Genomic DNA, 24,870 nt, shown 5'->3' on the forward strand with positions numbered 1-24,870 from the left:
TCAAGGTCACACTGTGCATCAAGAGATTTTCCACATTTTCACTTGTGAAGGCTAGCTGACTAATGATAAAGACTACAGTACAATTCGTATACAGATAAGCATAGGAAATACACAATGATGTGATGGCGACCACTGGCAAACGCACGAGCACTACTTATTCTCGACACTCCTATCGCAGAAAGCGTACTCAACTATCTGTTGGGGAGCATGTGTGATATAGGGCCTTGTTAAGTTTATTGCACATTTGTAATAGGTGGCAACCTATGTGAACTGTGCCACTGTTCACTACTGCCTAATTTTGCAAAATAGTGCAAGGAGGCAGTCACTGCTACAACTGTATGTCACCTGCTGGAATGGTTGGGTCGGGGGTTTTAACTTTGCAAAGAGACTCAAGTTGTGAAACTCTCTCACGGTCACGATGAGAAATCCAGAGTGCTTTCAGTGCTTTTAGTTTCATCTTGGCTTCTGTGGCGTGCAGTCGGGCTCCTCTGCCTTTCAGTATTATTATTAATGAGATGTAGAACTAGTGTGGACACCTGCAAGTTGCTGCTGAAAGAAAAGAACCCCTACTTACCTAAAAGGGGCCCTGCAACACTTTTCTAATCAACTGTCAAAAGTCTTCGTTAAAATAGTTTATTGCTTCACGAACCAACTGCTGCAAAAATGTTTAGAATCCGTCAAGTGCGAAACGGAGTTATACAAAGATTTGTCGCACGCTGTAGTTGCTTTCTCTGTTCTCTTGTCCTGATGACTGCAATGGAAGCTCAGCAGGGAGGGATCACACGAGGAATAGAAGTTACCCCATGTGTGCATCACGACCATGGGCACATTTTCTTTTTCTTGTTTGACCACACGGCCTACTCTCAGTGCAATCGCGAGCGCATGGCGGCCTCCCTTGGCTGCGGTCACTAGGCAGCTCACAATGCTCAAATCAGCCAATGGCCATGAGTTTGGGTATATGTCATCATGTGTAAAAAGAGGAGGGAACGAATTCTTGTTTGACTTTGAGAATTCAATTTTGAGAATTCCTTAGAATTTCGAGAATTCAATTTTGAGAACGAGTTTGATTTTGAGAATTAATTGTCAATTACAAGCTATCTGCACCACTGCAGTCGAATTGCATTAATTCAAACACACTTAATTCGAAATTTTGGTTAGTTCGAACTCGCACTGTGGTCCCGTCAAAGCTATGTGTATTCCAGTGGGCGAAAACGCCCTCTAATTCGAACGCGCAAGCACTTGCCACAGTTAATTTGAACATACCGTGCTCGGAAAAGGCTCTCAGCACCACGGCCAATCTCGTGACGGCATCTCCGACACCACAACGCTGCCCGCGAAGAAGGGAAAGAAGAAAACGAAAGAAAAGGCTGCGGCGAAATGTTTGCTCTCTCTCAAATGCCGATCTGTTACGTGTCTGTGCCACGCTTCTCCCCTTTCCGTCCCTGCCACGTAGAGACCTTTGTCCTTTCAACGCCGCGCAAGGAGAGCAAAAAAACAAAAACAAACAAAAAACAAAACAAAAAAGAAGCTGTTGCGGAGTGTTGGTTCTCTCTCAAATGTTGATCTGCTTCTCTTCGCGTGCAGACGCGCCTCCTTTCTCGTCATGTGCTGGCTACGCTCCAGCTGCGGCGCAGAGGGTAGCAGCAGAGACGCAGTCGTTGCCGTCGTCTTTAGAGAATGTTGGCGCCAGACGTTGCCGCACGCAACTTCTGCCAGGAGAATGCTGAAGCCGAAATAGAAATGGCATACTGCGTGCGAAATTGATTGACTCACTGCTAGGCGAACATGTGCAGACACGCATCACCGAATACTTCAATTAATGACAGATGTCCTGTGATTTGTGAATAAACGCAAGTCTTGTGAAACTTCCCCCTCATGTGTTAGCTCAATGCACATGTGCCACTGCATGGTGAGCCTTCCGTTCATTTAGCTTTCATCAATTCGAACTTTTTTTAATTTACACAAATTTTTCGGCCCTTCCGAGTTGGAATGATCGAGATTCGACTGTATAATGTTTGGCTTGCGTGTTCTTAGGAGCCTCGGCCACCGTTCAGCAGCATTTTCTGACAATCTTGAAGAAGTGTTGCAGGGCACTTTTAACAAAGTTTCTGATATAATGAAGCTTTCTACTGCAAGTATGACTTTATTGTAAGGTTTAAGTGCGAGGCCACTCATATCACTTCAGTCAATATTCGTTACTTTCACTTTTGTTAACACAAAAAAATTAAGACATAATTTGGAATTACCCTTTGGTTCTGGCACACATATGCATTACTGTTAAAACTTGATTTAACAGAACCTGATTTTACAAAGTTTATTGTCTGTTAGTACTTAATAATATTGTGTCTAATAAAGAAAAATAATAATAATTGTTTTTATTTAATGCCCCGAAACCACCATATGATTATGAGAGATGCCATAGTGGAGGGCTCCGGAAATTTCGAATGCCTGGGCTTCTTTAACATGCACCAAAATCTAAGCATACAAGCCTCAAGCATTTTTGCCTTCATTAAAAATGTGGCCGCGGTGGCCGGGATTCGATCCCGCGACCTGCAGGTCAGCAGCCGAGGGTCCTAGACACTAGACCACCGTGGCGGGTGAAATAAAGAAAAACAAGCCCTTAAATTTACACTTTATTTCAATCTACCGAAATTTTAATTTCCTGGCAAATGCCCCTTAAGGCACGGTATTGTTATCAATTTGAATTAGCACATTAAATGGACCACCAAACTCAGTGTAACGAAATTTTTCCTGAGAAAGTTGAGTGATAAAGTTGGGATTTTTTTCTAATTTTGACAGACGCTGATTTTCCTTTGTGTGTCTGCTCTGATGCTATTGCATTCGAAACATGTAGGCACCCTAGTCACAGTCCTAGCTTTATTTTGATGAGGCTGCATGCCGCACCCATGCACTGAACAGACTTTTTTTCTTTTTTTGATTTCGAAGGTCTTTCAACAACGGATTTGGCAGTCACTGCTGTCTTACTGGCTGATGCTAGGAGTGGGGGTGGTTGCGCTTGTTGTTTCATGGTTTATGCATGGTGTTTTCTCGCATGGCCTGCTCGCACAGTCGCTGTATATGTTCTGTCTTTGCATATCGGTAGCCTGCAATCAATTCACGGGACGAACTTGCATTCCTCAGACATGTTGGCCCCTAAGTCTTGGTGATATGGGCGGCTCTATGTCGAGGCTGCTCTCTGGCTGGCCTCGTGAACTGTTTACACTTGCAGCTGTGGGTTGGTGGCAAAAATAAATGCCATTGTAACTTTCGGGTGTCGCTATGCTACATTTTTAGATTTTGAGTTATCAAAAAACTTGTTTCTGGATTCTTTTTGTTTAATGAAATAATTTGAACACAGTCATCATTGCATTAAATCTAGTTGCACTTGTATTTAATGACACCAAACTTTTGTTTGTGTGTGTTTGTCTGCACTCTGGCTGATTCGAATAAGTCCCGTGTGCTGAGTGAAGCAATGCAAATGGGCGATGCAAAAAGGAAAAGCAGAATTGGTGGCCAACTACAACAGAGTGGGCCTGGGCCTCTTCAATGTTGCACCTTCGGTTGCCCATGGGCTGCCAGAACGAGTCGGAGTGTGTTGGCTTTTTGCAGCCCACCGCGTGGCATGGCATGGGATCATTATCGGAAGTGTTTCCATCCAGCTTGCACTCATTTTTGTCAGGAGGTCACTTTTAGCAACTTGTGGGTCGCCAGGAACTGCCAGGGCATGTGGATCTGGTTGGTCCCTGGAAGTTTTCGGGCCAGGAAGTTACTAGATCAGAATGAGTTAGAACGAGTAGAACTAGGCCAGAGTGCAAGCACAGAAATAGATTTGTACCACAGCCCAATGAGTGGTGCGCTAATTCAGTATGTCTAAAATGTGAACAAAAAGGATATTTTAGCTAGACGGATATGACAAAAGTTATGCCTAGGCTTGTGCAAATAGTGAATTTTAGGTTTGAAGTGAATAGTAATTTTGGTTGAATAATTTCTAATCAAATTCTCAAATTCGATCAGTATATATCACATGTTCAGTATATATCACATGATCAGTATATATCAGGAACTTACCTGCTAATCAAAATAAACCATGGTTTTCGAAACTTTTAATAAGGCAGGAAAATAAAAAGAAACGTCTCTTTCGTACTGCGAAACGTAATGGTACTGCGTGCGCATGGGAGAAGTACTATGCTGCAGAAGACGCATATTATGCTGCAATTCGAAGTGCAAAACAGACGTTTTATCGCATTGACTTACCTAAAATTCTAACAAATAACCCTAGAAAGTTCTGGGAAGTTATAAACCCGCAACCGCCGCGTGAAATAACGCTTACTGACCAATATGGTGAGGAAGTTAGCGACGGTGATTGTGCCGACGTTTTTAACATCGCGTTCTGCTCTGTGTTCACAAAAGAAGCCGATTCGCCACTTCCCTCGCCACCTACTACGACGTTACCAATAATGACTCCAGTGGAATTTTCTGTTGCTGGAATTTCGTCCCTTATCGACAGAATTAAACTTTCATCATCGGCTGGCGTTGACAACATTAACTCTAAACTGTTAAAAAACACTAAACAAATTATTGCAGTGTATTTGTCGATGCTGTTTTCATTGTCGCTTCAAACAGGAATGCTGCCAGAAGACTGGAAAGTGGGAAAGGTCATTCCGGTCCACAAATCAGGTAACAAACAGTCACCCCTAAATTACCGCCCCATTTCACTAACCAGCGTCTCATGCAAAATCATGGAACACGTCATATACACTCACATAATAAACTTTCTGGATGCTAACAATTTCTTTCATTCTTCCCAGCATGGATTTCGTAAATCTTTATCTTGTGAAACACAACTAGCTATATTTACTCATGATTTGCACGCTAATCTTGACCGTAACTTCCAGACTGATGCAATCTTTCTAGACTTCGCTAAAGCTTTCGATAAGGTACCACACAAACGCCTGTTACTAAAACTTGCCCAGTTGAATCTGCACCCCAAAATTCTTGCATGGATTTCAGAATTTCTTGCTAACCGTTCCCAGTTTGTCGATATTAGAAATAAACATTCCAGCTCCCTCTCGGTAACATCGGGAGTCCCCCAAGGTTCCGTCCTCGGACCCCTTCTGTTTCTAATATATATTAACGATCTACCCATGCATGTATCTTCTCATATCCGCATGTTTGCCGACGATTGTGTTCTATACCGCAAAATTACTAACCCCTCTGATCAAACTGCACTTCAAAATGACCTTCATCGTGTACAGCAATGGTGCGACCTGTGGTTGATGGAGCTTAACCCCTTTAAATGCAAACTCGTTTCTTTTCAACGCCAGCATAATCCCTTGCATTTTTCTTACGTAATAGCTAACTCTACTCTTGAACAAATTAAATCCTATAAATACCTAGGCGTCACCTTATCCAGTGATCTTTCATGGCACACGCATATCACGAACGTCATATCATCAGCGAACCGAACTCTGGGTTTTTTGAAGCGTCATTTGCGTCATGCCCCACCTGACATCAAACTTCTCGCCTATAAATCTTTAATCCGAACTAAACTAGAATATGCAGCTCCCATATGGAGCCCGCACCAGGTATACTTGATAAATGAATTAGAGTCTGTGCAAAACCGCGCCACTAGGTTCATACATTCTTCATATTCATATAACATAAGCATATCATCCCTTAAACGTGAAACTGGTCTTTCGAATCTTTCAGTGCGCCGCCGCATTACCAGTCTTTGTTTGCTACACAAGTTCTTTCACAGCCCTCTTAATCAAGCACCCTACATCGTCCCACCGACGCGCATATCTCACCGCACTGCCCACGCGTTTCAAATTGCCCGTCCACATGCTCGCACTACTACTTTTTCTGCCTCTTTTTTCCCCCGTGTAGCAGTGGACTGGAATGGCCTTCCCTGTGACGTTCCAGCCATCGCGTGTCCAGCAACATTTAAAGAGAAGGTCACCACGCACATTTCCATTTGAAAACCTGTGTGCATTTACCTGTAACCCACCCCTTATGTAATACCCCCTACATGGGGGTCTTTAAGGTATTAAAGTGATGTGATGTGATGTGATGTGATGTGATGTTATAAAGAAAAATGTACATATTTGTCATAACCAAACTAACTTACACAATATTTTTTAAGAATAGAAACAAGGTCTGTGCGAATGCCATTTTTATGGTTCAAAGGAAGTGGAAACAACTTTTAATAGTACCAGGATTTGACTTTCACTGAAATAGAAGTGGTAGCCGATAAAATATGCTAAGTTTTAATATTTACTCTACTTAGTGCATATAAACTGGTTTAGCAAGCTCTTAAACTTTAAAAATGATGAATTGGTATGAGGGTAATATGTTCATTTAACTTTGAAGTGGGTCAAGGATGGTTGCTTGCTGGTTTAGTTAGTTTACTTCAACATATGTAACGGCGCATAAAACTAGAAAAGACGTCACGGACAGAGAGTAAACCGCACTTCAAAACTTATGTTAAAGTGGGGCTTCGCAGCTGTGTGGATTTTTCCTGGGTAGGTGTTTTCCTGGCTTACCACGCCCTTGTTGCAGTGAAACCATCTTTACATGAAGTTATACTCAGGCTAATATACCGTATTTACTCTTGTATTGAACCCACTCGCATAATGAGCCCATCCCCCACCTTGGTCCTTGAAAAAAAAAAGCAACGTTTTAAAAAATTTATCTGTTCATTTTATTTTGGTATGATGGCGAGTGCCATTGACGATAGAAACAATGTTAAATCAAGCCATTATATCACAAATTAACTACACAATAAAAGTAAAAACATAGTTTAGCAGTTGTGCTAAACAGTTGCGAGCAGCGTGAGCACGGACGATGTCAATTAAAATTTAAAAGTTGCTCCTTTTGTGGTAAAGCACCATCTGTCGAATGCAGGAGAAACCTCTTTGCTGATAGTGCCACGCAAGCACAGCGGCACAAAAACAAAGCTGGTGGCCTTCAAAATGGTGGCCGCACGGCATAAAAACACACCGCGTGCCCGTCATCTCAAAGGCCACTCAAAACGCAACCGCAACGACGGGGCCTCGTGCACCCGCAATGTCTACCGCAACGTCTATCGCAACATTTGTGTGCCACCATCTAACGCTGCGTTTTTGTTGTCGGGTTTGTCATTGTGAACTCTTTTGGGACACCTGCTGCGCAAACCGTGTTCAGCCGGTACGCTAGCTACATGGCGGGCTACAAACAGCATGTACTGTATAGCATGGGAATCGAGCGGCTGGACGACACTTCGGCGTCGATTTGTGCACTTTCGTTATGGGAGAAAACAAAAAGAGCTTCCGGCTTCAAAAAAGATTTGTCGCGCATTTCTCGGGCCAAAACAAGCAAAGCTGTCACACGAAATTTTCGTTGTTATAACTCTCGTGACTATTTCTTCCGCGTAATCAACCCTCCCCCCAAATTGGCGCCAACTTTTCTGAAAAAAAAAGGTGGGTTCATTACGCGAGTAAATACGGTACACTTAAATAGGCGATTTCATTTTTAGCACTTCACTGCCGTAAAACCACATCCCGGCTTCGGCGGCTGCATTTCCGATAAAGGCGAAAATGTTGTAGGCCCGTGTGCTCAGATTTGGGCGCACGTTAAAGAACCCCAGGTGGTCGAAATTTCCGTAGCCCTCCACTACGGCGTCTCTCATAATCGTATGGTGGTTTTGGGACGTTAAACTCCACATTTATAGGGATGTTACATGTGGACTGTACACCTATTTGTTCATTCTGAATATTTACAAAATTCTATTAATTTGAATTCGAATTGAACTGAATACAAATACTGTTCAATATTTCAAATATTTGAAGCATCCGAATATTTGCAGAAGCCTAGTTGTGCATAATTCAAAGCATATACCACACATGTACGATAGAACAAGTGACAGATACTGAAAGTGCATAACCCATATGGGAAAGGAAATATCAGACGATGTGATTGGTGGTAGATGAATTTTGTCATTGCTTCTGCTCAACGCATATCTGCAAACATTTCCAGCACTACGTTATACAACTGGAGACAGCCAGTGGAAGGATTCTGCAGCCAAACTTTCCAATCACTTGGTAAATGTCAGGTGAGCATGATCTTCCCTTCTTATTTTATAGGTTTACTTAAGTGCGGGGACAATGGATATTTTTTTTTTTGTTGTATTGTTAGGACTTTCCCAATCTATCCTTCTCGAGAGTAACACACTCTAAAGTCTGAGCAAGGCCCCCATCCTCATGCTCTGCACCGTAATCACACACCGCATTCAGATGCGATCTCAAAGCACCTGTACCCTAAAATGGTTGTCAAAGTGCAATTTTCTTATGCCTAATGACTCAGAACTGGGTGCATGACACCCATGGCTATTTTGCAGTTTGACAATAGTGTTTTTGACATGCTAGTTAGCACATATTCGGGTGATCTCACTTGTAAAGTAGGGCTTCTGAGATTGTGCCTGTGGCCCAGAGTTGTTGCATTGGCATCGGCTCATCATCAGAGGTGTTTCTATGCCATGCTTCCCACGGGTTGATCGCATTTAGTTTGCTTGTAGTGTGTTTCTTAATCATTGTAATACACTGTGCCATGAACAAGAACTAAAAAACTTTTTTGCAAGTTCATGTTCTCTCTTTTTTTCTGGTGGCAAGACTTTGCCGCCACCATCTTGAATCACGGAGCCATTCTGAGAAAGCCCCCCCCTTCCCATTTGCCGGTAATGTTCACGAGGGGGGGGGGTACTTGCTCAGAGCTTCACGATGATTCTTAGTGGCGTACATATTTAGGAATAGCGGCAGAAATTTGGTACAGAAAATTAAAATTGCTGTTCCAGTGAACAGCTGTCCTTTCTGCCTGTGCACTGGGGCATCACATTGGTTCTTCCCTTAACCTTCTTGGAATGGTTGACGACTATAGTCGTCATGTGATTTTCTAACAATAGAACCAATGACAACTATACATCAACAAAAATTGGTCTCACATGAAACCAATTATACTACTATATCCACCATAGTTGTGTTTCTCAATGTGAAATAGTCCCACTTCTCCATGTTTCTTCAATAGTTTATTCTTCCTTCTCCACCTGTGTCTCACCTTACATTGCATTGTCACTTCTGATACCGTGCCTGCGGTATCTTTGTATGCAATCAGAAAAATAAAGAAACAATATTTCATTGAAGTAATGGTACCGTTTTATTCGGAAAAAATCTACAAAGTGAGTGAAAAAACATTTGCGGTCATTTTGCCTGTTTTTTTTACTTTTTTTCGGTCGCGAAAAAGATAAATGAAGAGTTTTGAAAATAGTACTTTTATTTCAATATATTTATGAGCTTTGAACCATGCGATGGGCTGGCTTCAAAAAAATAAAATCTTTGATGTTCTGCGTTGTTCACCTACTGGCTTATATATTTATCAATTATTTATTTGTTTAGATGATTTCATAGGCCTTAGGTTGCCCATTGTATGAACTGTGCTGATTAAACCTGTGGGCTTCATTCGCAAAAATAATATACATGTACGTACTGGTAAATCAAATATAGCGAGAACATATAGAAGTGAGCGTCATCATATGTTTATAGTATTAAAAAACCACCAGGCCAGCGCCCTATGCACAGCACAGTCACTGCGAAATCTGGAAAGGCGGCCTTTTAGAGCCTTTTTTAAGCACTCTTTGGGCCACTGCTATAAGTGCACTTGCAGGGTACCTGCTATGCCATAAATCATCAGAACTTTTGTGTGGGTGGGAGGCATTCACTGTGCCATCCTTTGTCATTCTTTGTAGAAGCATGGTACCCTCTTAACACTTCTAACGAATTATGTGCAATTTTTCATGCTGTCAGTGACGACGAAGAACTACACCAGAAGCTTTAGTAATAGGTTAGAGCATTCGACGACCCACTCGGTACGCAATTTGCATTGTTTGAAGCCTTATTCTTCTAAGGCTGTTCTAAAATGCTTTATCACTCTTAACGCGATTCCTTTCCCTACATCAAGTCTGCCTAGGGTCAGTTTGCAACAGAGTTTCAAGCACCGGCGTGGCTCTCTGGGAGAACACTCGACGGGCATGCAGGGGACCCGGGCTTGAATCCCATTGTGGCCTTGGCATTTTTTATTCTCTTAATTTTTTTTTTCTCATTTCGCAAGGTATTGGTTAGAGACACTGGCGGCGGTGGTGGTAGCGGCGATGGACACTACGGTGCATGCGACCCTTGTTGTGATCATATAACAGCTTTCGCTGTTAAACTGTCACCAATGATTACAATACTTCCTGATGGAAAATTTGAGCACAGCAGGATTCGTGCATCCGTGGCACTGAGTATCTGCTCAGGCAGTTCATTCAGCACCAGCGAAGCACTTCCACTGGTTGCATTTATCAGTGTGTAGGAAGAAAACGCAAATACAGAAATCCTGGGGAGCTCATTCGGCGCAAGAAGTTACAGTCAAACTCGGCTAAAATTGAATATTTTTGAACACGTCAATGCTTTTAGGGGGACTCGGCTTAAAAAAAAAACAAAAAAATCACAAGTCAGTTTTTGGAAAACCATACATTTGGGTATTAATTGTCATAAGCTATCTCTGGTGTAAATATCAGTGCCTAATTCATCCTTAAAGTTCTTCAAAAAAAAAAAAAAAAACATTTCGCAAGCCACGGCAGCTCCTGAGCTGCGAGCAATCGCCGAAAATGCCCAAACACTGCGGGCACGCTGCTTCTCTGCTGGTAGTGCTGGATTCACGCGACAAATTGCGATTTGATCCCGGGGATCGCTTGCTATGTTACCATACGTCGCCCGTTCCTGCACTCCTTCTTCGGTCCGTGGGCAGCGATTTGTGAAACGGCGGAGACCGAAATTACAGTTGGGATCACTTGAGATTTTCGGTGAAAGAAAGAAAACTCCCAGCGGGGAAACGCTTTCGGCTGCCAACCGCCGTTCTTTCTAGTCCAATACAAGTTGCTTTTGCTATAAAGAGCACACAATATGAAGGCGACGCTACTTTAATCTGAACTGTGCGCGCAGTATGCAGCTATAGCTTAAAATGGACAAACTTATGGCGAGTGTCGCAGGGCCAGGGCTGTATGGCTCCAGGCTCAACGACGAGGCCACGTTCTTTTTTATTTTGTCACTAGTGGAGCAGTTTCCTGCTCTGTGGGACCTTAGGTGCGACGATTACGCCAACAGTATTGCTCGATGTCAAGACGCAGCAAGTGCTTGTACTGTTCAGGATCGCTGGTGAGTAGCTTTTCATACAGCTGGTTCTGCATCCCAGGAGATTTTTCGGTAAGCCATGGCTTAACCGAGACCGCTTTCTTGCACTGCAGAAGTCGCTCTCCTCGTCGTCGTCTGCTGACTCTTCGAGAGCAACAGCTATTGCGGCAAGGTGATGTTAGCGTGCTACGCCCATTTTGCGCAACCTCGACAACAGAGCTGTCGCGGCCGTCTGCACTGTCGCCTACGCTCCTGGGAGCGAGAGTAGGGCCAATCTGTGCCCACCATCTCCGCTGTCGTGTGAATGCGAGGCGCGGAGGAATCCCGAACACGTCGCATGCCACGTCACTGATCCGTCCGTGATCACGTCTGTCGTGTGAATCTAGCAAAAGTGTTCTAGAGATGGGTAGTGGGCTGACTGGAGGCTGTGCACTGATGCACTTTATGTCTCATTGTGTAGATGGCGCAACCACCACCTGCAATGTGAGCGACACGTTGTTACCCTCAGCCTGCTTAGTTTGGTGGTGCTTCAAACACAAAGTACTTTTATGCAACCCCTGTTCATAGCCATTTTCGTTGCCTTTTTTCTGTTGCGTGAGGATATTCTTGCTTTGGTCGTTCTGGCGCATGAACTATCGCTTAACATAAGCGTGTTATCAGCGTGCGCGGGATGTAATATATGCTGTAAACCGTCAGTTTTGTAGGTAGCGAGCTGTTGCTTGAAAAAAAAAAAAGATCTCACATTTTTATTACTTTCAGATAATTAATTTATTTATGACATTTTATGTGCCAAAACCACTTTCTAATTTTGAAGCATGCCGTAGTAGAGAACTCCAGAAATTTCGACCACCTGGGGTTGTTTAACGGGCACTGACATCGATTGCCTTCAGGTAAAAGAGATTAATATTTTCAGGCTAGCATTTGTATTCGATAGCAACCTCAAATAATGAGGTCGTTCTCTTGCTAAATAAAAAGTATTACTAGAAACTTAAGCACCTTACGTGCTCTCAGCTGATATATTCTCCTGAAAAGTGCAAGAAAATATGTAGGAGTGCCCGGCAGGAAAGACCTATCCTTATAATAACTGGCGAGAAATCTTACATAGCGACAAGTGTGCACTAATAAAAAGGCACATTATAAATACCTTTTTTATCAACCTTGCCGAGACACTTAAGGCTGAAGTACATTTCGTTGCGTGTAACCACATGGTTCTTTAGCTTTTTCGTAAGAAATTGTTCTTCACAGTCTTCGTGAGATATTGCCCCAAAGCAAATGCACATACTATCAGTTGTTTTCAGCACTTTATCTGCTGCTGCCTCTGTTTCCACGGTGCCTTCTTTCAACAGGGTACCTCTGATGAACACTTAGCAGTAGCTCGCATTGTGTGACTCAAAATACATGACCGCTTTTTCCGATCATACAGAAGAATCTTGATGATACGATAATGGTTGATGCGAATTTCGGGATGATACGAATTTGAAGGTTGCTTCGGACGAACTACATTATATAAAATATGCTGTGATTAGGTGTTACACGAACGGTTAATCCAGCAACCGTGTATGATATGAACGCGCAGTTGACCGGTGCATGCGAGCGACGCAACGCGGCTTGTCTGTGGGAGGAAGGCCTGTTCACACTTGACCTCAAAGGGACCGAATGCAGCAAAGCTCACCTGAATTTTTCTCGCTTCTCCGCCGGAAAAGTGGCCGGTAAACCATGCCGCAAGGCCGACACGAAAAAATCATGCAAGAGCAATTTTGCCATCATGCGATAGCGGAAAATGGCAGCCATTGCGTCGGCGAAGGCAGCGGCTTGCGTCGGTGCAATCGCGAACTACCCGCGCTGCATGACAAAGCTCACGACCTTGAAAAAGACGCGTTCGTCGAGAGCCTGGTATGGATTACGATCACTGCGAACACCGGAAGTAGAAGAAGGTGCAGCAGCTGCGAGTCGGCATGCCCTAACATGTCTCTCTTTTTTGCACTGTTGGCTGAATCCGCTGCCACTGCGTCTGCTCGTGTCATTTCTTCTGACGTATCTCCCGAAACAACATTTGGAAAGGTGTACACAGTTCTTTTTTTTCCAGTGCTTTGTGCATAACTAGAACTCTGTAGGTATTTTAATGCACAGGAGTAAATTCTCAAGCGCCGAAGACGGCGGCGGTCGCATGTATACGAGGGGCAGAACGAATGTGAGCATCTTCGACTGGCGTGGACGTGCTTTTGCGGCTGCTTTTGGCGTTTTCGCTTGAATTCTCGAGTGTGAATTCTCTTGGACTGATTTTTTTCGTATCGACTTCGTGGCACATTTTTTCATCCAGTCAAGCGGCAAAGCGAGTGAGAACATGCCTTATAACGCCAGCAGCATGAGTGAGGAAACGGCGGCACTTTATTGAGAGGCGGGGAAAGCAGGAAAGTTCAAAAAAACATCATGGACTTTTTCAGCAAAAAGTAGTTGACCCCAACAAAGTTATTGTACATCTTCATGGTCAGCTTTAACATGTTTTGGTTCATACGAATTCGGGATAATACAAATATTTTGGGTGCTTCCTTCGAATTCATATCAACGAGATTTTACTTTACTTCATTCTTCAGTGTCCGAACGAACGCGCAGTACACAATGCCTTTGTGATCTGGAAAGCTGTGCTTAGTTCAGTGCAGCGATGGTACCTCAAGACAGCTAACTATGGACATAGACTTGTGGTCTTCCTGTGAATTTTCTGGAGAAGAAACTTCTACATCGATGGCCAGCTGTTAGTCTTCTGGCCTCGATGCTGCAGAGGCTGAATCTGGAGTACTTAGTACAGCGTTGTGTGCAACACTGTCGTGTTACCACACTCGTGCACAGCTGGCGCTTCACTGGCAAAGCACGACTCTCAGACTTCTTTTTTGAGGCGACTTTTTTTTCACAGCTTTTTCGGTGAGATATGATGGCAAGTTTGACAAAATAGTGCGAACAGCGTCAAAGCACGACTCTCAGACTTCTTTTTTGAGGCGACTTTTTTTTCACAGCTTTTTGGTGAGATATGATGGCAAGTTTTACAAAATAGCGGGAACAGCGTCACTGCTCAACATTAGGTCTCCCCCATGGGATTTGCACTTCTTTCCTGCCGATGGTGTGTACATAATCGCGAATAATGTACCGAGGCTCGAAATGAAGTTCACAAACTGCACTTGGGTCTTCGAGTGGCTTACCTACACGGTGTAAATTATTCTCCCACAGTCTTCTGAGCCTCTCATCCCTGGGCATGAAGAACAGTGACGGTTTTGGAGCATTTTTCATGTGAACGTAGCCCATCTTGCATGATTCAATGGTTCTGGCAATGTGGTGCCATTTGGCACGAAGAGTCAATGACCGCAGGATGTTTACTACAAAACTACATTATTCACTACTATAAGAACTGAACAATGAAACGTACTGACGAAGCAATGCTCGGCCGAAAACCTACAGCGGTGACCAAACACAGCAGCTGCACTACAGTAGCGGGACAAAGCAAAGGCGAAGGCTCTTATTGCGAACGATAGTAGCGCCGCCATGCGGGTACTTTGGAAAGTGAAAAGTTATTTACATTTTTTGCACCGCGGCAACGTACCCTCTCCCCGAAGAGTGAGCCCACTACCCTCTTCTGGAACACTTTACCGCCAGGTACCCGAATGCCACCATATTGGTCTGGTATTGTTCCTCAATTCTCATTCTTTTTTTTTTCTTGCCATCAGTGTGAGGCCTGACGCCGTGGCTGAGGCATAACTCGCTTGTGATTGGGGAGCTCACAGGGTGTTCGAAAGTCCCGTTTTTCAAATGCGGAGCTACGCTTGGATGAAGTGCATGCTCCTTGAGGACGGGAAGCAAGTGGCTGCTATTGGCACCCTGCCTGCGCGCACGTGTTCGGCTGTCAGCATTACCATTGGCAATCGTGTGTCTTGCTATCTGTGACATCTATGTTGCAAACGCTCTTCGCCTGCTTCTTTATCTCTCGTGATTTTTTTTTTCAGCACTGTTGTTCAAACCATCTTTACAAGACGATAATCATTTGATGCAGTCTGCCAATTGTTGCGCGATTGACGTGTTCTGCACATTCTGCCGAACACGTGCCCGGCGCGGCTATCCATGTCAAAAAGGCTTTTCGGAGGACTTGTGCGCATTCTGTTGCGACTCAGATTTCACATTCGAGAAGAAACGCAAGACTCCGCTCGCTTACGAAAAGCGAAAGCACCAAACATACCTCCACCAAGTCGTTCGGCAATCGCCAAAAGTGATGTCACTATAGACCCTCAGTTGTCAAGCAATGCAGTGAACAGCACAGACAAGGAGCGACGCCTGTGTCTATCAAGCTCGAAAGATGAGGACATTGATGCTACCATAAATCGACGTGAGGCCAAGAATGCATGGTTGAGAAATCGGTTTGTTCTAAAGGGGTTCGCTGTGCATTGAACAATCTGTCAGAAGTGTGGGTTACCTGGAAAATGTGGGATGCATAATGAGGATTTCGCATTTACCTGCTTTAAAATAGTCGGTGACAAAGATTACCGTCCTCCATTTCACAAAACTTCTGGTTTAGTTAGGTTAGTAGACAACTGTAATGGCTTTTCTATATTTTGGTTAATTGTATATATTTACTTCTAGTGACCTGTATCTTTTCTTCCTCTGTAGAGCAATATTATAAGAAAACTGTTTGGCAAAGAATGTGTATGATTGTCAATGAGTGCCAGTTTCTCCAGCATTTTTTCACGTTTTTTCACCCTCTTGACTGTTCATCTCAACACATCACTTTTCTTGTGTATCTTTGCAGGGCAATCGTGAACCACTTCACTCCAAAGATTGATTCTTGGTCTGCAGCTAACCACATGTCAGCATTGACAGAAAAACAGGTCTGGTCAAAAATTGTGTTCTGTCTCTACATTCTGTGTTTTGTACACATACTACAGGCGAAGAGCTCAAGCTCTGGCAAGAGTGTGATGTGGCATTCTACACATGTTCCCAAAGCATCACTAGTGTGTATATATACAGTCTTCTGTCATTACAAAAGACTGTCATGATCTGGCAAAATGGGTCTGTATTATCCGAAGTCTATAGTAATATCCAAACTTTGCATGGGGGGAGGGAAGGTGCGCATCTTGTGACAATCGTTTCGGTTTCGGCCAACTGTATGGGGCAGGCTAGCTCCGCTGATATATGTTTCATTAGTACACATTCTGCTGATACGCGAAAGACTTCAACCACCAGCAGTGGTTATTAAAAAAATTGCAGTGCAGGTTCTAATTAATGAGTAAGTGCCATTACAGTTGGTGCCGGAATGCTGTGCAGCCCCTGCACATCATCAAAGCTTAGCCTGATAATAAAGTTTCTAGCAGGCTTTGTTGTCGGCCACTTTTGTTGATCGGCTCGAAATAAATTTTCGGATTTTTTTTCAGAGGGGATTTTTTTCAGAGGGCTAGGCATACTTGCTTAATTGGGTCGCCTATTGGTACTGTGAGCTGTTGCTCTTGTGCAGTGTCAGCGACTCACTGGTAACTCCACAGTTGGTCTGAGAGTTCTGAACAGAGCAGCACCAAGGCACTTCTCGCATTAATATTCTAATTTGACAATGGAACTCACCTGCGAGGAGCACCAGCATGTCTTCCTTTCAAAGCTTTGGTCACAATGCCTGACAGCATTACCACAATGAGTGACAAATGTCGAATACAAAACACAAACTAAATCTTTTATTTATACTCAACTCAAAAAGAAAGTTGGGGTAAGAGATTGGCGAGCACCTTTGAGCAATGATGCAATCACCACCACCACATTTCAGTCAGCTGCAACTCTAGAAATAATATTGGCGTCACCAACTGTTTTCACTGGTTTGGCTGAAAGCTTCTAATGTTGGCAGCCACAATTTAGAATCAGCATGGCATTAGCGTGCAGAGTGGCACAATCAAGTCTGTTGTGAGCCTGCATCAACATGGCAAAAGTATGCCTTATGCACCCAATTTCGAAAAAAAAAAAAAATGCCACTGATTTTGTCCACTGTAGCCGATAGTTTGTTGTATCGCAGTCTGTTAAAAGTGAACTTACTTCATTAATTTAATACACAGGTCAAACTTAGGCCGAATAATGGTCTGTTGTATCCGAAAGTCTGTTGTGTACAGGTTCGTTACAATGAGTGTAGACTGTAATAGAAATATGGTAGTGCTTCATAACCATTTTCCTAAGCGTGAGAACCTTAAACAATACTTTTGTGATAGTTGTGAAACTGCTGACACGTTTATGATGGCTGGTCATTTGAATATAGTCATTCACCTTAAGCCTGCTGGGGATTTTGTTTAAGTGCACTATTGGGTTGTTGCAGTGCTGCCGTATGATTTTAAAGCAAATTTCTATTAATTTTGTGGTGCCTGTTCTGTTCTGGGGGTGTTTATGAGACTTGGTGGACAGCAGTGGTTTAGTATGGTGAATATAGCCTTCAGTGTTTTCCAATGCTTGGCAGCATGTGAGGTTACCTACCATGAAATTCTGAGCAAGCACCCCTTTAATTTTTTCGTTCCTAATTTCAAACTCCCGTGCTCTTACGGGAAACAAAGCAAACACCCATCCCCCAACACACATATTTCTGTTGCATTCCACACCCTGATCATACACACAGTGACGGAAGGGCTGCTCCAATTGCTGCAAACTGCTCCTAAAGAGCAATGCTGCTCCACGCTGCTCCAAAGTGCAATATTTACTAGTAACTGCTCCATACCTGCTCCAAAGTGGTGTTGGCAGACTAAAAACAATGAATTTGAACCGTGTGACCATTGAGTGAGCCTAAACGAAATTAAAAGCAAGCTGGACACACTATCTTCCTAGTATGCTACTCAGTGGCAGGAAAAGAGAAAAATTATAAGGGGTGACACAAATCAGGCCGTGGTGGCCATTTAGATTTTCAACATAGGTTGTATATTCATTTATATCAGAATAAAAAATGCTTTGAAATAAATTTTAAAAAACAAGCATGGGGTCCGAGCTTGAGGAATAGCATTGTTCTGTTCGTTCTCTTTTTTAACCTTCTTCCAATTTCCATAATTCAGAAAGCTGAGCGAGATTTAACACAGGTATGCAGTGCCTGTGCTGGTAAATAGGCTCCAAAAAGTTGATTGCGCTTTACTTAACTTGTGACTAAATTATATCACGAACTATATAGCTAAAGCTCAAAGGGGACACTTGCAAGGGTCGTCCTCCCCAGCCTGAACAGAAGGGAAGTCCGAACCCCTCTGACGCCCCCATTATTTACCCCCAGTGAGGTGAATCTCAGTCCTTTCGGTCTATCCCTTTTTGTTTCCGTATTACGCCTCACGCTACAAAAATTCTTTCAACTGCTTCACCAACAAGCCCACATTGCAACTCTCAGCGACTGTACTGCTTGTATACTAGCCGCGCACTTGTATGCTATATGTTTAATAATAAATTTAAATATTTATGAGATGTCTAAATGATGCTTTAGACTTAATGAGTCGTTAGGAACATGCATCTGCTCCGGAAACACCAATAGCAGCCCTAAGGTAGAAGCTTTTGTGCTCGGAAGACATTCAAGGCTGCTCTAAAGCACCATTTTTTCTGCTCCAGAGTCTGCTCCAAAAAGCAAAATGTTGCTTCCATCACTCTACACAAAATCTAGGCCTGATTTCAAGGGGCCTGTGTCTGAAATTCGACAAAATTTTATTATATTTTCTTTCCTGCATAATAATCGCACCCAGAACTGGGCACACTGCACTTGTGACAATTTTTAGGTTCCCGCAAAACATGCGATATGTGTCTGTTGACCAAAGTTGTTGCGCTTGCGTTGGCTCATCATCTGAGGTATCTCCATGCCATGCTTCCCACAGTCTGACTGCGTTTTCTTTGTTTTTCTTGTGGTTTTGAATCATTGTAATGCACCATGCCATTAATGAGAGCCACAGGGCTTCTGAAGAAGTCCATGCCGCCCCCCCCCCCCCCCTTCCGGGAAGACCTTGCTGATGCCATTTAAATTCTGCACCTTCTTCTGGAAAGTGTCCCATCCCCATTTTGCAGGTAATTGGAAGCTGTTGTACTTCCAATTTCACTGCATGTTGGCAGGCTGCTGCAGGAGAATTAGTGAGGCAGTTTCGCTTGCTTACACGATTCCCGGTTCTTCTTTCTGCGTGAAGACGACGTCATTGGTGCAGCGTCAAACCATAAACGTGGCTGTCGGTTCTCGGACTTAACTGGCATTTTACTGACTTCATTATATTGAGTTTTAGCTGTGCTTGGCTGGTTGGTTTCTATGTTATGATGTGAAATTCTGTGTCAGCAAGTGTGGGGATGGTGCTCTCTAGCATGACTACAGTTACTAGGTGCATCTATGGACAATTTCAGTAGAGGATGTTGAGAACCCCTGTGTAGGCTATGAAATAGTGGGTTGAAAGTGTGCACATGCAAGCAGCAGACAAAATGAGCTCAGCACTCTAGTATATCTGTCTAGGTGTCTTTGTGTGGTATATGCAACTGAGGTTACGACATGGCCGGGTGCAGGGCTTCTGCTTTAGCCATATTCGCTGGAGCCATTTGCTCATAGTCTTGAATGCGTACGCGCACGCACCCACGCACTCTCAAACACGCACATTACTAATAGGCTGAAAAAAAGGCTGTAGGTTTCATTCTTTTATATGTAACACTGCCCTTTCTCATGTTACTGTCGAGGCACTTTGCGACTTGAAAGCATATATGCTATCTCAGATAAAAGGAAACCATTCTGCCCCTGGTTATCTGAGCTGAGCTAGCTCTACCATCTGACAAAATTGTCAAACACACCGGCATCATTATAGTAAATGCTTTCAGTAATAATCTGCACAGTTATGTGTCTTATGGCCATGTCTCACACTTTATTTTTATATCCACTAATATAGTACCTTGAGAGAGGATGAATAAAGATGACAGACATGGTGCTGGCCTTTTATCTTTGCCCTGTCTTAAGTATTGTTTGACTTCATTCTAATAAGCTACCAATCAGCCCATCACAGCACCCTTTTGCCATACTTTGAGAGCTCTGTATGTTAACAGTACTTTTAAAGGGGCAATAAAGGGAAGTAATAAACAAGATTAAGCTGGTAATGTTCTACTTTAAAGTGCCATTGTTTTGCATAAGAAGCAATAGTTGCAGGGTATAGTTCCCAATTCGAAATTTTCACCTGAACTGTCGTCACATGAGGGACACAGATTGATGTGACTGTTGATGTTATTGCAATTTTTAGAATTTTACCAGTTTTTATGCTCAAAAAGTTACCAATAATTACAAGCATGCTGTGTATTATAAAAGTGATGTGATCCCCCATGTAAAGTATTTCTCACTGAGGAATGCTTTACAAGCCTGGAGCAGAAGCTCTCAAAATTTGTGATGCCACTGGATCTTGTATGGGAATCTAAATATAGCATTGGCACCTGTATTTCAATTCTGCATTCTCATTTAGCGTGCACTCTCTTTGTGTGTATTTAAGGGACATTAAAGAGAAACAATGACTTGATTTAGATTGATAAACTGCACTCTGAGAACTCTAATGCCATACATAACTTTCACTATCATCAGTTCATTATTAATAGAGAAAATCAAGGTTGAAGTTTTATTTTTTTTATTTTGTGCTGAAATCTCCATGTGTGACATCAAAAATTTCAAAACTTTTCCTCTTTTGACACTGGCTTGATGGAATTTTTTGAAACATCATATGCTGTGTGTGTGGCACCCACAGATTACAATGTACTTAATTTTTTTTATTGATTAGAAGCTACTTGGGACCCAGTAGATGCCTTCAAAATCTATGACATCACAGTGTTTGGTGTGTGAATCTCAAGGTGGCTATCTACTTGCATTTTCCTTTTGCATGTTTTCTCGCTTGCAAAGCGTTGTATTACGATAAGAGTGATGTTTTTGGGATTGTAAAATTGTACTTTACTAATACGTGAAATTTATTGTTTCTCTGTAGTGTCCCTTTCAGACAGACCTGTCTGGTCTTCTGGCAGTGTAGTTTGACCTTGTTGTTTTCTTCAGGTATCCCTTCATTTCATTGTATAAAGCATTGCTCTTCTTATTGTTAGAACCAGCAATAAATATAAAGAAGGATCAGGAGTATCAAGGCAAGAAGGCCAGTGAATAATTATTTACAGCACAATAAAATTTTTGCGTCTTGTTTGCCTTTTTAGTGAGCTAATCCTATTTATGCAATATTTTGCCATATTGCAGGTGTTAGATGTCGTGAGGAGCAACTATGATACATTGACACTAAAGCTTCATGACAATCTGGATCAGTACGAGAAGTACTCTGAAAAACCAAAAGAGTCTCCATTCTTCACCCTCATGGTGAGTTTTAAAGTTTTTCGCTCTATTCTTCGTATCTATTCTTTGTCGCATTAAATAGACCATGTGATGGCATCTAATCTGGATGGAGCCTAACCCGGATCGGCCCTGATTACAATAAAAAGTGCGTACTCCCCCAGAACATTCCAGAAAGTTATTGTATCTAGACACATTCTTCAATGCTATTAATGCTCTGTCGAGTATCGCAAAATATATATTTTGTTTTTGCAAGAGCTCATTCTTCTGGTTAGTATAATTGTGAAACGTTACCTGAGTGGTGTAAATTGAGCATGTTTACTCAGGTTATATTATCTAGTGAATATCAGCTAGTAATTTTAGGCAAAAACAGGACTTGAAATCGGCAGCAGCTAAGTCACTGAAGATGTTATCATGATTAAAGCACTGTGTTATTTGTTAATTTCTGCCACTTGAAGCTTGTGTCTGGGTGTCATGTCTAAAGGTAAATACTTGGTAATTAACTGTGTCCTATAAAATTTTTTTTTCAGAGACTTAAAAGTTTCTGCTAGCCTGATCTCCCCCCTTCCCCCCCTTTTTTTTGGTGTGGTGTTCACAGGCATCAATACTAATTTTAAACTTCACATGTTGACAGGTGTATTATACAATGACCTTAGCATTTTGAGTGGTTGTACTATTTTAAATGAAATGGGCTCCTATTGTCGGTGAGTCGAGATGAAGTTTATACCCATGTGTTAGTGGTATGGTGCAATGGAGGCTGCTTGTAGGGTGAATTTTCTCTCTAGAATGTTTTCTTTTCATACAATTTTGCCCATGTGTGTCAGTACTTTTTCACCCATGCTTGAGTTTCATGGGGTAATCTTTTCATAAATACATTTAGCTTATGACGCCAAGACGATATTTACCGGTACTCTCTTTTGGGAGCATGTCAAATTGCTGTTATACCGAACATAAAAATGATATATTGGCTTCATGAAGTTCGCAATGTAAGTAAATTTTGGTTACCAGTATCTTATTTGTTTCTCCCTCCCCCCCAGATTCGAAATGTGGTCTCGGACTTCAGGCAGAAGCTTACACGGTCAGGTTTGGGCCAGGAAAATGTCTTGAAGGAGTTCTCTACCATAGCCTAGAATAAATTTTTCAATTATTTAGGGTTTATCTCCAGCTTCCGGATCACGTTTGCATTTATGCTCAGATGGAAAAGAGGCAAGGTTGAATTTGGAAGAATTTGTGAGGCTAACATTGGCGATTGAACTCAACCAAAAACTTACTCTGGTATGTGTGCGGTAACCTGTGGTGTAACATACGTGTTTAAGTTCTCATTTGTTGACTCATGCAAGGGGTCTTTTCTCCACCTGTAGCTCAGCAGCTCACGCACCTCAACTTTCATATAATTGTACAGATATGGGAGCTGGACAACGTCAAATGCTGCTTGTTTGCTAATTTCATATGCTGCATCTTTAGATGCAGCGTATAAAAGCATATTAGATGCAGTGTTTTCATATGCTGCATCTAATCATTTTCGGTGTGTTCTTCATGAGTGCATTGAAGTGGATGAACATACTTTGTGAACCTTTGGATGTTGCCTTAGTACTTCTGCAAAAGTGAAAAACATTATAGTGGAATTATGGAAAATAAAAAGGGGGGGAATGTTTTCATTATGAGGCCATTTCTAGATATTACGAAAAAATAATGCACTAGTACCCTACAGGTTCCTGCAAGTTTAGTGTTACAACTGTGTCCACTCGAGTTCAGATAATTTGATTAAACTTAGCTGTGTTGCTGATCTTCTACCTAATTCACAGTTTGGAAATAAGTTTTGCCGCCGAAAATATTGCCCACATTCAAAAGAAAAAGAAAACATACCCGAAGTCGCTGAGGGCCATCTTGGTGAATTTTTTTATTTAATTACTATGACATTTATTACATATATACACAAATGCTTAAAAGATAGGCATCTCAAGTGTTTCTCATTTCATTTTTACAGAAGTAGGATTTGCCTAAAACTTTGTCAGATATTATAAGGTTATATTAGTATATTGTGCAATTTCGACACGTAAGTTTAATATGGATGGTTCAGTTCTTGAGTTGTAATTTTTTTTTTAAATTATACTTTACAAATTTCTTTATCTTATGCAAAATCCTTGTCTCAAAGTTTTACTTTAAGTGAGCTTCGCAACGATTGCTTCTAACTGAAGATTTTTTTTTTCAAGTGAAAAAGTAATTTTTTCATATTGGGCAAGTTTCAAATCAAGATTTTTGCCTTATTTTGTCTAGTTGCTGCAAATGTAGCTGTTTTAGCTTATTTATTGTGTGCAGATACCTGGTAGCAGATCATCCCAGAATATTTGGTGTGTCGCACACACTGAGAGAAAAAGCATTATAAACCCATTATAAACATGAAAGGGTCATTTAAAAGCACACTCTGCTGTGCCGTTTAAATTTTACCCACACCAAGATGTTTCAAGTACAGAGAGGACTTTTGTGTTGTGTTTTAATTCTTTGTGCTAGTATTGGATTATCTCTATTGGTAATCACTGAAAGCCTTTTCAGTACTCCTAGTTAGTGATTTATTTGAATGTTCCTCTCTCTGTGTATATTTTTTAATAATAATAGTTTTAATGTCACCATAAACTGCGCTATAGTTATCTTTTTCGTTCAGTACAGGTTTACACTTTGGTTTCAATTATGTAATATTACCAGCTTGCCTAGCATACCAATTCTGTTGTAGCTTTAACTCGAGCATATTAGCCACATTTAATACTTTTCTTTTGTTCGGTGTTGTTTTTATGAGATTAAATGATGGATGAAGATTTTGCCTTTTTTGTTTTTATTAATATTTATGTGAACTGGTTGTGGAAAGTTTTTTGTGTGTGTGTGATAGATTATAAGCATTTAAACATCAGGCAATTCACTAAAAGACCACTGCTGGCCAAATGCTCCTCATTCTTCTACAAGTAGGTGTAATCCTTTTACAGAAAAGGAACTGTATTGAAAGATATGTTGAGGTTCAAGATCTGCAGGTTGCGAAATCTGTGTCAAAATCTGAAATGATTGCTGAGCGTGCTGGTTCAGGCTTATATCAAAATTCCCTGCATATAGAAATTCTCATCATGTAAAGCACTGAGCTATTTTGAATTCTTGTTTCATTTATACGGTGTGGTGCAAGAGATAGTGGCTTGCTCGTTTTGGTTGGTGCTGTCAATTTGTAAGCATTTTGAGGGCAGTAAGGCCCAGGTGAGAAACACAGGTGTGTGCATGATGGCTTGCAAATTCAGTGATTCAGCAGACTTCATTGGGAGGTGGCTGCACAGATGACATGTTTGTTGCATTATTCAACATTCTTGGCTTATTTCATTTGACCGGGTA

General features: G+C 42.0%; 1 protein-coding gene across 3 annotated transcripts in view; it reads left to right on the top strand.

Moving 5' to 3' along the window:
* LOC119175750 (armadillo-like helical domain-containing protein 3) overlaps positions 1–22,666 on the top strand; it is a 66,057-nt gene extending 43,391 nt beyond the window's left edge. For 2 of the 3 annotated variants that reach the window (XM_037426703.2, XM_075876092.1), the window contains exons 22-25: positions 8,014–8,089; positions 15,988–16,066; positions 21,412–21,528; positions 22,539–22,666. In XM_037426703.2, coding sequence (XP_037282600.2) covers positions 8,014–8,089; positions 15,988–16,066; positions 21,412–21,528; positions 22,539–22,631 — 365 coding nt within the window. In that variant the 3' untranslated portion in view covers positions 22,632–22,666. Of the gene's footprint in view, positions 1–8,013; positions 8,090–15,987; positions 16,067–21,411; positions 21,529–22,538 lie in introns of those variants that run through there. The other variant, XR_012886589.1, reaches the window with a different exon arrangement.
* The last annotated feature ends 2,204 nt before the right edge of the window (positions 22,667–24,870 follow it).

Source organism: Rhipicephalus microplus, chromosome X (assembly GCF_043290135.1).
Source record: "Rhipicephalus microplus isolate Deutch F79 chromosome X, USDA_Rmic, whole genome shotgun sequence".
Classification (NCBI taxonomy): domain Eukaryota; kingdom Metazoa; phylum Arthropoda; class Arachnida; order Ixodida; family Ixodidae; genus Rhipicephalus; species Rhipicephalus microplus.